Here is a 16,435-nt window from a genome sequence, read left to right as displayed (position 1 = left end):
GGTATTTTGTAGTTGAAGGAGACATACAGATAAATCAGCTCATTTAGAAAGGCTTAGGACACGAGACAGTAATATTCCTTATTCCTTACAATTTCTACAAAATCTGTGAAATGTATGCCCCTATTGCAAATAATCAGCAAATTTTGCAGGAGCAATTGTGGAAAATTCCATGTTTCCCTCCGAAGTAACTGCACTCTTTGTGTTTCTATATACTATGTGCATTTCTTCATTTCAGTTAAATACTGAAAGTTAAAAGTTTGACACAGTCTGAAGTGTGAAAATGTGATAGAATGTGAAATGCACTCTTTTGGGTGGGTCAAATGTCTCATGTTAACCCCAACATTATTATTAAATATCTTCTTGTATGCAAAATCTGACGAATTTATTTTGCTCATGATTCCTCCCCCCTCCTCCCCCGTTCCTTTCCCCCCCCAAATGGAGCCTGAGCTGAAAAATAAAAAATAAATATTAATGACACAATATTTAAACACAAACCACTGGAATTCAGAGCATCTATAAGGATATTTATTAAATATCTTTTCAGGACTATTGCACATACCATATCCATCAGAGTTAGTTAATTTTAAAACAAAAACACTGCAGACTGCAGACAGAACAAAAACTCTAGCCCAGCTAGTTACATATAAATTAACACATATGTTATTAGGCTATTCATAGTGTAGAGTTCTGATACCTTGCCTATAAAGAATACAAGCAGCATACTTTTTTAAAAGTGCAATTCCATAATGCATGGTCCTCTTACAGTAAAGTCCCATGTCACAGAAAATAATGAAGGCATAAACATGACATAGAACAAAAATACACAGCAATTGAATTTGAATTAAGAAGGCAAATAGTCACAAAGATTAAATAACAGGAAAAAAATAATTACAAAGATGAAAAAGGAAAAAAAACACCACAACAAAAACCACAACACTCCAAGTACCCTGTCAAAAATGGTGTAATTTTACATTAATAAAAAAAATGAGCACATTCTCTTCCCTGAATCTATAGTGCCCTCTAGAGGCTACTTCAAAAATATCTCCACTTGCTCCTTCAAAAAGTCCTCCGGAGTCCACAGTCCTCTCTAGAGAATCGCAGAATTATTTAAGCTGGAAAAGACCCTTAAGATCATGTAGTCCAACCGTGAACCAGGTAGTGCCAAACTCACCACTAAACCATGTCCCTAAGAGCCACAGCTTAATGTCTTTTAAATATCTCTACATAGTACCCCATCACAAGAACACCACTTTTCCAGACTTTATTCCTGGCAGGGAAGTATTTTGCCCTGCTATACATACAAATTTTCCATTCTTCCTTCTCTGGAAACCTGATAAAAATAGTTCTTCCAGGAAATAAGGCACTTTGCTTCCTCTGGGTCAAAAGTCACTTTTAATCCTCGAGGTACATGCTAGATTGGAGTGGACAGAGTTCAGCAGGATTGCACCCTAATTCTGCTCGAACTCACCCCAATTCAATAGCACCCACCAGATGATGACACTGAAAACGATGTGCATACTGAAGAAAATGCTGATTACCCATCCAGTAACCCATGACTTTCTTCGGCAGCCTCACACTCCAACAGGCACAGGACATGAGGAAACAACAAAAAAGCAAACGTCTTTCCTGTCAATTCTCTCCTTATGATTTCTTCCATTTGCACTGACTACTATTTCTAACTTTATCGCATTAATGTCTGCAGCTTCACTGTTACCTTTTTTGTTCAAAATCTTTTTCCTGGTCAGTGCAGACGCTCGGGTAAATAAATACCTATTCCGACTTTTTCTGGCTAAGGTAAGTTGTGGTATAACAGCAACAAAACACTAGATGTAATGCAGAGTCACACAAGATCTACCCCGTCAAACCAAGAGACTGAAATCCCCAATGATTCTGTATAAAACAAGAGTGTTCATTTCTGCAACACCCTCTTTCTGAGAGGCACTGGCAGGTAGACCTTCAGGCAGACCCACTCACAACCCATCCCTGCACACAGAGCTTGGCTAAGGAAAAGACCTCCAACTGTACACCAAAACAGAAAAGAAAGAGCAGCTCCTTAGAAAGAAGACTTAATGGAAGAAATACTAATGACACAAAAAAAGAAACTATAGGCTCAGCAGTAGCTAGAGAAATGGGGCAAAGAAATGACTTATCAAACACTGAAGCAAGCCTTTTAATCATTAGAAACCAGAGGCTTCTTCCATGGGTGAAGAATTCTGGCTATCGGAAAAATCATTCACCTCCAGGCAGGAGCTGAGGTGGATTCTCAAGTCCCAGACTATAGACATAGCCTGTGTAGACACCGTATTGGAGTGCTAAGTGCCAGGATAGGTGGCTTCCTCCACTTGTATTATGTTCAAGCTACAGACCCACCTCCTAGTTAAATAACATCCAGAGGCTGAGACTCCTTTTGAGTCAAGGTAGGCACAGTTTCCAGAGCCTTTTACTTCAATCCTGTAAGGAAGAATGAGAGACACGATTGCTTGGACACCAACAACCAAATTAAGCAACAGAGTGAAGGGAATTAAAGGGATCACAGGTTGTCATTGCCCAGTGCCTGATAAGCTACCATTGAGGCATTTCAGTATGATGATAGCTTGTGCTTTGAAGAGAGCATCACAAAGACTGTCTTTTCTTAATGCCACCTGGCCCCCAGAATACAAAACCTAGGACATATAGTACTCCTTCATCTCCTTGTCTAGTAGTCGCTTAATGATAATACAACCTTAGAGTGGCAACTGGAATTCACATTATGCTTCTCACACATGCTGAGTTATCAAAACTGGCTCCACCTTTGACTTCCAAGTGCTTCTTTACAGCTAAAATTTCCAGCAGAATCTGTGAAACAAATGCCTTTCTCATTTCCTTCTTCCTCAGAACTAAACATGGCACTAAGATTAAGGGCATGGTGGAAAACAGGAAATAAAACTTAATTTCCACACTGGAAGTGCCCTATGAAAGTGGTGAGGGTCTCCTTCACCTACTACGTTTTCAAACAAGGTGTTACAGTGTTCTGTAAATAGGTCAACCAAACCAGTACGGTCTCAAAAGAAGGGAAAAATCCCCACCAGTGTTAACATGAGTCAAATATCAACTTCCACGTACACATCAAGGTCTTTGCTCATCTAAAGAGGGGCAGCTTGAGGCACATAAAGACAAAAGTCTAAGAATGCCAAGAACTTCAACACTGAAAATGAAAGCATCAGTGGACATTTGTATCACAGACAGGTGATAAGGAAGAGTGGGAAGGACTGCAATCTTCAGCTTGAGATGCCCATACACTGTTCACATCTCACATTAAACGTGTAAAGTCTTTTATCAGATCAAGCCCTCATATATTGAGGATGAACTGAATACAGTCACACATCAGCAGTGATGTCACAAACTTAAGAAGTGGAAAAAATAAATACTTTAGTATTTGTGACCTGTGAAATCTCAGTGCTTACTACTGTCACTGGTAATTCTACCAACTCCTGCTGGCAAGTGCCAGCACCAGTCTTTGAGAAGATGGAACAGCTGCTGGTGGGAGGAACAAATTGCCCCAAACCTGACACTGGTGAGACAGAATTCAGGGCTGTTACCACAGAGTAACTCATGCAACTTAAATTCACCACTTGACCTTTCCCTCAAGCAGTGTTTTTTGTAGGTACGTGCCATAAGAAGTATGAAAACATCTCTTAGAAGCCTCAAAAATATCTTTGCTATATGTATCACACGGGGTGCATGCAGGTTAGTCCTTTTGAAAAATATATTCTGTAACAAAGAATTCGGGTTATTGTAATCTTTGATTCCCTCCCCCTTCCTGCTTTACTTTGGTATCTTAGTCTCGTTTTTTTAACTTCCACTTTTCTATTGTGTCTGTTTCCATGAGCTCCTGTGACATGCTGCTTCTGAATCTGGCATTACAAATTTATCTCCCTATGTTCATTCATCACAGTTCTAAAAATGCCACGTAAAATCTTTATTGTATTCCAAGCTCCTTCCATAGTCACCCCTTCAACATTATTACAGGTATTTCTTTCAAGTCACTGTCTGTATCTCTATTAGCTACCATCTCTTACTCTCCTGCAATATAATATAATCAGGAAAACTCCTCAAGGTCGACTTACAGTTTATTGTCTAATGCTTGCCCATTTACCCAAAAGAACTCTTCATTTCTTTTATAGAGTCCAATCCACGGGTCTTGCTTTGTTATCTTCATCATAAAACTCTGTAGGAACAAACCCGTATGAGAGAAGTTTTGCATCTTCAGTCCAGATAGCAAAAGACAGTCTTTGATCCAGGATTAGAAAGCATAACAATGCTCTTGCCTTTCTCCCAGAAGAAATAATATTGAAGTTTAAATCTACAGAGTATTACAGCATTTGGATTTTGTGTGATTCACGTAACCGAAAGAGAACTTACAACTCAATCTGAAATCAAATTAATTAACTTTGAGACAGTATTCCTGCAGCACTCAGATATTGTAGTGACAGAAATGCCAACTATGAGAGCACAGGTATACTACTGAGTATTATGAACTGCTATGAACTGCAAACACATCATTTCACTGTCTCTCCACAGAAGTTTTCAAAGAATTTTTAACGCCTTTGCAGCTTATGACATCCATCGCTGATGTGTCTTCATCATACTGATTTTTTATTATCAGCTAGCAAGGATTTGTGGAACATGTTTGTGAGATTAGCAAAGGAAGATGCTTGGCACAGCGTGAGCAACAGGATTGCTACCTGCCCCAGTGTGCCCATTATACTGGTGTCTGTGATAGGGTCCACAGACACAGAGAAAGGCTGTTCTACAATACTGCAGCAAATGATACCAAGGTCTGTAACAGATATGGAAGAACAGATTTTCCTAGGTCTGTGCTAGGTGGGATTTTTCCTAACACTGTAGTATAAAATAGAAAAGAAGCTCAAAGCTGTGTTTAGGATAACTATCTCCTAACTTCAAAGGTCAAGACTAGCATATCTACCAACCTGTTTGTCATTAACCTGTCTTGGTAAGAGACAGCAGTTCTCCCACTAAAGATAAATGAGGCTCAACAGTGCTTACCCCACTTCAATGGGGTAATCCTTCAACGTGTTTATAGCCGTGACCAGCACCTCATTTACCTCAGATAAGCCTCAGGCAACTGCTAAAACTGATCTTGCTGTTTGCAGGGAGAGGAGGTACACAGTTTTCTGTGAGCTGGGACACATCACAATCTTTGAATCAGCTTTCAAATTGTTCAGTTCAAGAGGCTGGGAGGACACACTGGTTCATTGTGCAGCTCTGGGGGGTGGCAAAGAAAATGCGTGCAACCAATATGGTTGATAAACAAACTTCTGGTTTATTGCGCAGCAACTTTCGCTTATATAGTGCTTCCGTGACCACACCCCCGCCACCAACATAACTTTTTATTGGACACCCAGTGTGTTTACCTGTAGCACAGCGAATCCCTGGTGCAGGTAGCACCGGAGTATGGGCCGATCTAATTGGCCCCCCAAACATGGGGTCGGGCATAGCAAAGGGGTCGCACCTCCTATCTCTTCGAGAATATTCAGGAATATTCTCCAACATTCTCCAAGCCTCTCTAACATTCCACAACACAGCTCCATGCAAGTGAGATGGGGTGAAACCTGGACAGCCTTTTTACTCCCTTACCAGTTCCTGGTGATTTTCAATCACTAGGAGAGAAGCATTGTGCAGAGAACACAAGCTGTGACTGTAATTCCAGTTGGCTTCAGTGTCTGAGAGGAAGTAGCATTTCCTCTGGAAATACAGCCAATCTGAAGGACAGAGTTCCAGGGAAGGACAGACAGGAAGATCTTTGCCTGAAGAACGGTTTACTGCAATAAGATAGAAAACAATACACCTATCTCTTCCAACTGGAAAAGGTTGCTTTATGGAGCTATTATTTATTCTTATTTATTATTATTATGGAGCTATTTAGTTTGCTTTCTGACTGCATTATCTAAAATCATAGATTGAAAACTAATTATACCCTGCACCCTTATGGTTTCTCACATGTCTTTAAAGTGATGATCGGGGGAAGCTGGTAGAAGTAACTAAGAAAAGGGATAGTAACATATCCTCCAAGGACTGTTCTATGACTTAAATATTTCTGATAACTATAATTTTTGCAAGTATCCCTTCCTTGAAGCTGAATTAATAGCTTTGCTTACTGTTGTGTCAATTTTTGAAGGACTACAGGTTGGTTGCAAAGAAAAAAAGTTCTATTTTTTGTTTTCTTGAACTAAGGCAGTGAGGTTATAAACCTGAACACCAGGAAGTACCCTTGTTGTATTGGAGCATTCTCCAGTACCACTGCAACTATTGGAGACATTTCTCCAGCACTTTACCAGAATTCTAAACAGTATCTCATAAGACAACTATTTAACTTTGCAATAAGGCAAGTTCTGAATAAATCTTTTGAGGTTTTGAGGGATTTCTAACCTTCTAAAACTCTGGTAATTTCTAGGGCTAGTGGTATTTTCTTTTCAAACATTTAAATACTTACCCAACAGAACACACAAAATCAAAATGACAGCAGAAGTAAGGACAACAGCAATACCTCGCCATAACCGGATACTTGAGAACACACCTGAAAAAAGAAATGTAAAAAAATTAAAGGAAAAGAACCACAAACAAACCCACAACTAGCTGTTAGAGAAGCAGATTTCAGGACCCGGGAAGCTATTAAAAAAAAAAAAAAAAAGTCACTCTCTGTGGAAAGCAGGCTGGAAGCAGAGATGAACTCTGGGAAGTGACATTTAGCTCGTCATCCCAAAGCTAGCTAACAAGAACTCTAAATTATTCTAAATTTTAATTACATTACCCTAACAGTGAAGTAGTTCTCAATATTCCAAAGGGATTGAAGAAGAAAGAAATGAACGTTGAACAAATGAGCATGGACAGTAAATTTGAGGTTGACATGATGTGTGAGCATGGTATGCATAAGAGCCAATATGATATCAGCTCCTAAATCCAAGACTTTTCCTGAGGGCCATCCAGCCATATCCCACAGCGACAGATTTGCACAGTCTCCTTTCTGTCTCCCAGGCGGTTCGGAGGTGGGCAGGACCCACTTGTCCAGGCAGTACCGGGTGTCGAGATGCCCTGATGGGCTGCAGAGAGAGGGTTCCCTCTCCCCGGCGGTCACGCTGCTGCCAGCAGGGGTCCTCCCGGACAACCTCCTACCTCTGCGGAGAGCCACGTCACGCAGGTGAAGTTACCTACCCTCCACGCACCGGGGGACCACGGACACTGGCCTGGCCCTGGTCCCCAGCACCTCCATCCATTGCTTGCGTGGGTCTCGCAGCAAGGGGTTGGCCTTGGGTGGCCGACGCCCTTCGATGGCGGCATCTCCAGCGGTCCGTCCCCTTGACGTCAGCAGTAATCCAGAGGCGTCCCTTGGCCAGGGGGGTTTTCCAAAGGTCCGGAGGCTCCCGAGGTCTCATTGCAGCAGCCGTCGCACCTAGGCCCCCCCCCCCGTCGCACGCAGCCCCCCATAGCTCCGCTTCCTGACCGGGCGGAGCGCGCTGCCTCCCTGCCCGAGGGATGAACGGCGCCAGTCCCTCTGCCCATCCCTCCGGCGGTCTCCTGGCTCCCCGACCGGCTACGGCCACAATAGGCTCAGCGACGTTCCCGTCCCCGTTCCTCCCGTTCCTCCTCCCCCCATCCCGTTCCCTTTGCCCGTTCACCTTTGCGGGTCCCCGTCTCCCGCTCCGGGGAGCCGCTGCCGCCGCTGCCCCCTCGGCGCCCCATGAATGCGAACCAGCTGGAAAGTGACGAAGACGGAACAGAGCCCCCGGACTCGGAGAGGAGGGGAGGAGAGGGGCCGGGGGTGGGGAAAGGGAGGTCCCGGAGGCCAGCATTACGATTCCCCCGGTGCTGGCAGCGACGGGGGGCGGGGAGGGGCCGGGGTCTTCGGGTGGACGGTGAAGGGTTGTGAGGTGGGTGCCGAAGAGTAGCTCTTTGTGATAGGAAAAGGAAGTGGGAAACTCGGAGAACTTGGCTGCCACCAGGCTTCGCTGTGGATCTCTGCCATCAGCTGTTTTCGGGGCTTGGGAAACGTAAAAGCGGAAGGCTCGTAGAATTATAGAGTGAATTATAGAATTATAGCTGTGTTTGTTATAGCTGTGTTTGTATTTTTGGTGAGGGTAGTATTCACTATCATGGTTTTTTATTTGTTTATAGCATTTGTGCATTGCTATTAGAAGTCATAGCCCCCATCTTCAAGAACTGACAGTCTTGGCACTGAAAACAACCTGAGGGAGGATAGAAATAAGTAGGGAGGGTTGGAGCATGGCATAGAAACCACTACAGCATTATAACTACATGAAAACAATGAGCACTAGTAAGCTGGATTAAAAAAATAAAGATGCAAAAAACAAAAAATAGAGAAAACAACAACAAAAAAGCATGACAGGGAGATTACGGTGGAAACCTGAGGTGATATTAAAAAGTTTATTTGGCTTTTTCTACAGAAGCTGATAGTCTGTCCATCAACAATGATTAGTACCTGTGCTTTCTGTACATGTTACCTTTCAGGAAACTGCAGAATTTCTTTATTAATACTATGTGATTCAACACAGAGCAAACATCAAGTTTAACACCTTGAAAAGTCACTCACCATTTGAAACCTTTGCAGCCACAAATCAAAAATGCTCCAACAAAATCCAGTCGTAGGTTTTGCCAGTTGAGTTTGGTGCCATCACATTGCTGTATGGGTAGTAGGCACCAGACATTACTCCCCAAAATGTCTGCAATCAGGAAGCTGTTAGAGGCCAGAACTGAAACGAGACCATGCAGCTACATCATCAGCCAGAGACATCCATTGCTTCTACTGATGAGTCTATTCTTGACCAGAGAGGAGTAGAAAGAAGTGTGCAGCCATCACCTATGACTTTTGAGGTAGTCATCCTGACATGGGCTTGACAGAGCTTCCTGCTCAAAGTCAGCTTCCTGCTCAGCATCCCATGCAGTTGTCTCTTAACTGCAGCTGGTGGAGCTGAGCACCTTCCATCACAGTCATGAGTAACATTTGGGCTGCTCAAAAGGATTTATTTTCCTGATCTATCTCAGTTTTACAGCTTTTCTTCCCAGCCTTGACAGCTATAGTGCTGAAGGTATTGTTGCCAGAAGTACTGTCCTCCCTGATGGACCAAAGCAAGGGAAGGGTGCTGTACGAGAAGTGCAGGAAGAGAACTGCAGGGGGTAGTGAGCCTGCAGAAAGGTCAGACCATCTCATGGTATAACAATTGCATGCTATTAAGGAAACCAGTATACCACTGATTTATATGAGCATTGTAACATTGTCAGCACTGTACTTCACCATATTCTTATAGTCCTATAAGCCTGCTTGCTGTTTTAACAGCAGATCTGCATTGACAGTACATCATCACTGAATTGTCTGTCTGGCAGCCAAGTTCTCTTCTTGCATTTACCATTTAGCACCATATACATTTTTTCCATGCACTGTAGTGCCTTAACTTTCTTTTTTTTGGCATGTCATTTGTCATTGTAAGGTCAAGTCTTGTGTAGGCATCTTCATTTCTTCACTATCTGTTGAAGCCCTTCGTCACCTAAATAATCCAGGGTTGACTAAAAATTTTGTTGTGAGAGTACTCCCTTCTTCCACACAAGATAATATTATATTAGTACTAATATTAGATACTTTAGCAACAACAACAACAACAAATTAGGTCTGGTTGTATATTAGGCACATTGTGGAACTGAAAGTAATCCTTATTACATAAATATTCAAAATAAGATTGAGATGGGGAAAAATAATTGGTGTGCATGGCATATAAGAGTACTACATGACCTATTTCTGTTTACAAGGAGAGTGGCTGATGAGTTAGGGGAAATATAGCACTGGTGATTTGGAAACGAGGAATAACTAGAAAATTAGTATATCTGTTTCTTTCACACTGAGGTCCTAGGCAAAAATCTATAGGGTAAATAATTAGACCACACATATCTCTGCCAGAAAGAGCTGGCAATCTAATTAGAAAAGTTCTGCATAAGGCCAAAGAGAGAAGTTATTGTTAGCCACTTTTTATGGATGAGAATCAATATGCAGAGGAATACAGTCCTCAAGGCTGCATAGGAAATCTACAGAAGAAAGAAAGGAAACTTCTTGTCACAAGATAAATTTCAACAGATGTCCGAATGAAAAAGAAACTAAACCAACTTGCTCGAAATAGATCTGTTTGTGAGGGACTGCAATCCCATGGCTTGCCAGTCATTTAAATTCTCTCAAAATTCTCTCACATGAGGATTGGAAGAAGCAGCTCCGTTATCCTTCTTTGGATCCCTTTGCTGGTAACTTGTTTTTCCTTTCGGGTTTGTTTGAAATAAACAAATGTAAATGAGAAGGCTGTGCAGTCCTGAAGGACTGGATCCTGCCTGTGGGAGGGACGGACGCACGTTGGAGCAGGGGTAGGAGCATGAGGAGGAAGGAAGGTCAGAGATGCCGTGTGATGAGCTGAGCACAGCCCCACTGCACGCCCCCCTGTGGCACTCGGTGGTAGAAGGTAAAGGAACATCAGCGGTGAAACTGAAACCTGGAAAAAGGGAGGGCTTGGGGGAGGTCTTTTAAGATTTATCTTTTTCTTTTCCCCTACTGGGATTCGGCCGATCATCAATGGCATTAATTTCCCCGAGCCTCGCCTCGCCGTTTTGCTCATGAGGGCAGCGGGCGAGCGATCTCCCCCTGCCCTCGCCTGGACCCAGGAGCCTCTCGTTGCGTCTCCTCTGCCCTGTCCAGCTGAGGAGGGAAGCGATGGAGCGGCTTTGGCGGGCACCTGGCGTCCAGCGGGGCTCAACCCGCCCCGGGTGCGCAGGTTGGATACCGGGGCAGGAAGGCGCCTGGGTACCAAGAGCACGAGGCAGCGGGCCTGCCGGAGGCTACTCCAGGACAAGCCAGGTCACCGCAGCCCCAGCCTGGGCACCGGGCACCCGGCAAGCACCACCGAGCGCCTGAGAAAAGGACGGGCACGGGCAACGACACCGCCAACGGCTGACGGGCACCGACAGAGGGCGCCGGCCTCAGCCCGGAGCTGAGCACTGCCGGGCCGGGGCGGTCCGGCCCCCAGCGGCTCTGGAGAGCAGACGACGCTCCCCGACGTGCCGGGACCGGGGAGGGGCTGGGCCGCGGGGGGCGGTGGCGAACAGCGTAAGGAGTGAAGCGAGGGGAGCGGGGCGGGGCGGGGCCGAGCCGGAGGCAGCATGGCTCGTGGGGCCAGAGGCGCCCGGCCCAGCTCGGGTGAGGCGATCCGAGGCGAGGGGCAGGGGCGGGGGGCGAGCGGTTTGGCTGAGAAAGGGTGTGGAGCGAAAGGACTGGTGGAGGGTTCCCTCCCTCGGGCTCCCACTGCAATATGCGAAAGGAAGGCTGTTTGGGAGCTCTTTGGCGCTCTTTTCCTGCCAGGTGTATCCAGGTGTCCAGCCCGAGACTGTGTTTGCTTTTTCCAAGTGTGGGGAAGCGGCGTGGCAAGGAATTAGGCCACTCCAGCATGAGCGACCTGAGAGCTTCTGTGCACCCATCCTGCCATCCCTGCCTGGGAGCCCTGTGTGGAAAAAAAAACAACAAAAAGCACTAAAGAGCTTATCTCCTGCCTGGGATTTTATTTCCTTTTTGTCGGTGGCGATGCAAGAAGTGTCAGGATTATGAGAAGATTTCCTTGGAGGCTGTCGGACATGGAATACTTAGCGAGGTCAAATACCGGAGCCCAAAGCTGTTCTGTATTTGCAGGATGTGGGAGGCAGTGTCAGAACCAGACTGGGACGGCATTCCCCTGTCTGGCGCTGCACCTCTGCCTGGCGATTCCCATGGTGAGGATTAGCACCTGCCTGCCTGTGGATTGCACAGTGACCTTGAATCCATCCAGGTGATCTTGTGCTGCTGGAGTCTGGTTTGTGGACGGAAGAGCTGAAAGACTTGCCCGCCAAAACCCAGCAAAGCAGCTGAAAAAGATTTAAACCACGCTTGTCTCTCAGGACTTACTTTCATGTACTGTCAGTGTAAACCAGTGTGAGATCCAAAGTTACAAGTTAGTCTGCTGTGGTTTGATTCCTCTGTGAGGGAATGAAGAGTGCTTTTTCTGCATTTCTTCAGTTAACTCCTCGATAATGATGTTTGACATTCCGGCGAGGGGTGTTGTGAATAATTATATTTGCATTTTTACATTAACTTGGCTTGATTCAAGGAGGATTTCACAGCAGTGGAGTTGCTAGCAAGACACTCTTCTTAGAATCACAGAAGCGTCCGGGTTGGAAAGGACCTCTGAGATCATCAAGTTCTGCTCCTGATCCCCTACCACTGTGGTTACCAGACCATGGCACTGGGTGCCACATTCAGTCTCTTCTTAAAAACCTCCAGGGCTGGAGAATCCACCACCTCCCTGGGCAGCCCATTCCAATGCCTGACTGCTCTCTCCCTTGTATGAGCCTCATCCCATTGGAATCAGCCCAACTCTCCAGTCTTTCCAGGTCCCTCTGCAGAGCCCTCCTGCCTTCCAGCTGAATGGCACAGAGCTGTAGAATATCCATCCCTGGAGACATTTGGAAAGTGCTCTGAGCAACCTTTTTGAAGTTGTCCCTGGTCTGTGTAAGGAATTGGGCATCCAAATGGTCCCTCTGATGGAGATTATGGTACAGTTCTCTAAATTTACACTTTTTTGCTAAACTGGCAACACATCTCAGGCCTGGATTCTCAGGAAAGTGGCAGACAAATTGTACCAGCGGAAGACTTCCAGGTCCAACGAGAGTATGGACCCAAAGTGAGCAGGCATTTGGTGGCAGTCATTCATTCATTTTTGTAAAATCTTGGGCTTGTCATGGGCTACAGATTAATTGGCTGTGGATTAATTCCAGCAGTACCCCTATGATGAATTGTTAGACTCTGGAATCATGAGTTTTTACAACTTAGCTGGCGGAGCTGTGGCTCTCTTCCCCCACAGGTTAGTTACTTGGGGAATGTCCATGAGTGTTGCTACATAGCAGTATTCATGATGCAGGAAATGAGAGTTTCAGGAAAAGCAGGAAGAACCCATTTTTGGGTAGCCTTAGTTCAGGAGTGCCACCTGGCTGTGAATTCAAAATTTGAGATGTTTTTTCCATGAGCTGACAAACTCAAGAACTATTTGAGAGTTCATGTACCCTTCCATTTGGTTTCGATGCAGAAGTTGGGTTTTTTTCAAAGGGAGAGAGGAGGCCAACACTACTTCTTGGGGAAAATGGACGGGGTGGGATTCCGGAACTGCTGGGGTGGAACTGATGTTCGTGTTCTTTTTTACACTCTTCTCTGCCTTTTCTTGCAGGGCCCCAGAACCGTGAAGGGAAGGAGAGAGAAGCCAAGAGGAAATGCTGATTCCCTGCCCAGGTTTAGGCTGGTCAGGCTCTTGAAGGTGTGAGAGATGCTCTCTCTCTCTCTGTTAACCACTCTCTCTCCCTCGCCAGATGGGGAAAGAGAATGAAGAAGGGAGAGAGACTGACGGGTTGGAAACAAAACTGGAACAGCTTTATGGAAACACTAACAACGAACCAAAACAACCAACTATATACACATATATACAAAGCCACTGTTGCCCTCCCACCACCTGCCCTCCCTCCCTCATCCCCCTGTCCCCTCCCTGAGAATGCCCCCGTCACCACCGAGGTGACAGCCAGACTCCAGGACTCAGTGCCGGGCCGGCCTCTTGGACTGGGCAGAGTCCTGGGAGCTGCCGGCCCTCCTCTTTGGGGCTCGCCGTGCCCGCCCAGTGGAGCGGTCCCTGTCCTGGCTGGAAGCGGAGGGAGCTGCCACGTCCCGCTCCAGATCTTCCCGCGGCTCTTCCTGCTCCCCGTGGGTGGCAATGGGAGCATTGGGAGGGCTCCTCCTGGGAGGGCCCTGGTGAAGAGCAGCAGTGGAAGTACCGGGACGTTCCTCTTGCCGGTGACTTCCCGGAGGAACCGGGCTGCTGGAGGAGGGGTCCGGGCCAGGGCCAGAAGAGCACCTCTGGGAGGCAGCAGGAGCAGGGGCACGCCCGGGGCTGCCCTCACGGTCCCCAGCAGCACGGGGGTCCTGCAGGCCCAGCAGACGGTGGGCCTCCCCGCTGCAGCGCTGCACAGCGACGTTGATGAGCTGCTGTACGAACGTCGCCGCACGGTTTTGCAGCGAGGCCCCCAGCAGCTGGACCAGGAGCTCTTCGTCCAGCCCAAAGAGGACCAGGAGGGGCACGACGAGGTCCTCCACTACGCCTGCCAGGGCACGGCGGCTCCCAAAGATGCGCCCGAGCTCCTGACGCAGCCAGGGCCGAAGGAGCTGGAGGAGAGCTGGGTGGTCCCGGAAAAGGGATGCCCAGGTGTTTGGCTGGAGGCCGCCCAGAGGAGCCCTGGGCACCGTGGCCACAGGCTGCCCGCCTGCTGCTCCAGGCCTCTGGGCAGCTGCTGGATGGCCTGGAGCTGCTCCCGCCTGCTGGATGACACCCTGGGGCTCTGCAGGGGCTGTGATGACGTGCTCCTCAAAGTCATCGTCTGCACGCACCGAGTGCACGATGGAAAGGATCCTCCTCTTGCAGAGGGGGCACTCGGGCTTGCTCTCAGCCCACTGCAGGATGCAGGGGTAGCAGAACTGGTGGAGGCAAGGCATCACATAGCTGGCCTCCTCCCAGCTCTCCAGGCAGATGGCACAGCGGTCCTCCAGCTCTCTGGCCATGCTCTCCACTGGCTGCGTTGGGCTGAGGGCAGCAGGGGATGCCGAGACAGAAGCTCCTTCTCTGGGCTGGGGTAGTGCAGTGGTGGTGTCACTCTAAGGAAAAGAAGAGAGGCCGTAGTCACAGGCTGGCCCGGGGACGGGTAGAGGACTTGCCCAGCTCCCTCCAGAAGGAAACCCTCCCCGCTCCCTCCTCTGGTATGTACCTGCTTGGTACCCCAGCTGCCTGAGCCTGGCAGGGCTGGAGAGAATGCTTTGGCAGCTCCAAGGACCAGCTCCAAGGACCAGCTCAGTCTGATGGCTGGCACCAAGTTCTCTCTCAACGCTGGAGTCTGGCAAAGTGCTTGGCTGGAACGCAGGCACCAGCCAGTTGGGTGGCACTCAGGGTCTGGAGAGAAGCAGTGAGGGGCACCTGGTAACATTCCATCACTAGGTGACATCACAGAGCATCCCCGGCTGTCAATGAAGCCATTGCACAGGCACTTGTCTTGCCCTCCTGGCCATGTCCTTCTCCTCCTGCATTTCTTTGCTTTTCCCTTGGGCTGGACCTGGAACCGTGCCTGAGCAGAGAGAGGACTGGGGAACAGTGGCACGGGAAGACGACGGAAAATTATTTTCTTTTGGCTTGGCCTCGTTGGCTTGGAGTGTCAGGGTGGGAGGTGGGTTCCATCACACAGGGAGGAACTAGTTCTCTCTGATTCCAGAAGCATCTCCGTCATCCTTCCTTGGAACCCTTTGCTGGTAACTTGGTTTTCCTGTGGGGTCAACTCCTAGCAGTGAAATAAAGAAATGTAAAAGAGCAGGTTGTGCTGTTAATTAACAATTTCACATATGGCAGGAGAGAGGAAGACAAGATGAAAACAATGTTGGTTGTGGGTAGTCTAAGCTACATAAGGATTGTCCATATCCCACAGAAAAATCAGAAATTTAGGAGGTGGTGTGTGTAGTGAAATGAGGCAACCAGGTGCCACTAATTAGCAGGTAGTGGGCATGAGCTTGTGTTAAGCCCACCTGTGCCTGATTAGGGTGGGCCCCAACTGCGCATGAGCAGGACTGGGGAGCCAATAAAAGGTGAGCTTCCAAACAGAGGCTCAGCTTGGTCCTGAGCAAGGCAGCAGAGAGGTCAGTCGAATCTGGAGCAGTAGCACTGAGCCAGGCTGACCAGTCCTGAGGGCAGCCAACTCAGGGCAGTGCCTGTGTACTTCTGCTGGAACACCTGCTGGACCTTGGAGGGCTGTGCCCTAAGAGAGGGTTGTCTTGCAACATCTGGTGGAGAATGCGGGCAGAGACCTCGGTCCAGCCCTTGCTCAGACGAACCAGGAGGAAGGGAGCCAGTTTCAGCGCAAACTGACATCAGCAGAGAACCCAAGCAGTCAGGTAAGAAGACTTCTACCTTCCTTCCCCACCACTGATTCAGCAAGAAAAAAGAAAAAGATGGGACTGTCATCAAGCATCCCCGCTAATGAGAACCCGATGACATGGGTGAAGGAGCAAGAACTCTCCTCCTCCCCGTCCGCTGCGGCCGCGTGGGACCTTTGGCAGGAGGTCAGTGACCTGTTGGGAAGCCTCCATACTCAAGAAATGAATAAAAACATAACCGGATTACACGGTACATGGGGAGTGGTGATCAATGCCCTAAAAGAAATAAAAGCCGAGGCAGAGGCTGCCGCCACTGCCATTGCAGCCCTCCCGCCAAATGCTGGCATTGATACTGCAGCACCACCACCAGAAGCAGGATCCGATGTTGTCCCCACAGCGCGAGAC

General features: G+C 47.6%; 2 protein-coding genes across 6 annotated transcripts; one reads left to right on the top strand and one right to left on the bottom strand.

Annotated features, from left to right (window-relative positions):
* Positions 1–503: 503 nt before the first annotated feature.
* On the bottom strand, positions 504–7,796 carry LOC139804516 (C-type lectin domain family 2 member L-like). 5 transcript variants are annotated; one of them, XM_071761844.1, is made up of 5 exons: positions 7,677–7,796; positions 6,494–6,577; positions 5,638–5,822; positions 4,107–4,207; positions 504–2,451 (listed from the first exon to the last, which is right to left on the bottom strand). In XM_071761844.1, exons 1-5 carry the CDS (start codon positions 7,738–7,740, stop codon positions 2,313–2,315), a joined length of 573 nt encoding a protein of 190 aa, XP_071617945.1. In that variant the 5' UTR covers positions 7,741–7,796; the 3' UTR covers positions 504–2,312. The 5 variants fall into 5 exon arrangements, with proteins under 5 accessions (XP_071617945.1, XP_071617962.1, XP_071617929.1 ...); XM_071761861.1 differs by having other exon boundaries at positions 2,320–2,451; positions 4,136–4,207; XM_071761828.1 differs by lacking the exon at positions 504–2,451 and adding an exon at positions 2,637–3,750 and having other exon boundaries at positions 4,136–4,207.
* Positions 7,797–11,615: 3,819 nt separating this feature from the next.
* LOC139804434 (uncharacterized) lies at positions 11,616–15,468 on the top strand. The gene is made up of 2 exons (XM_071761683.1): positions 11,616–12,758; positions 13,299–15,468. The coding sequence occupies exon 2, from the start codon at positions 13,451–13,453 to the stop codon at positions 14,747–14,749; it is 1,299 nt and encodes a 432-aa protein (XP_071617784.1). The 5' UTR covers positions 11,616–12,758; positions 13,299–13,450; the 3' UTR covers positions 14,750–15,468.
* Positions 15,469–16,435: the final 967 nt, after the last annotated feature.

Source organism: Heliangelus exortis, chromosome 1 (assembly GCF_036169615.1).
Source record: "Heliangelus exortis chromosome 1, bHelExo1.hap1, whole genome shotgun sequence".
NCBI lineage: Eukaryota > Metazoa > Chordata > Aves > Apodiformes > Trochilidae > Heliangelus > Heliangelus exortis.
Note: the sequence above shows the minus strand (reverse complement) of the source record. Positions and strands in the feature narration are given on the sequence as shown.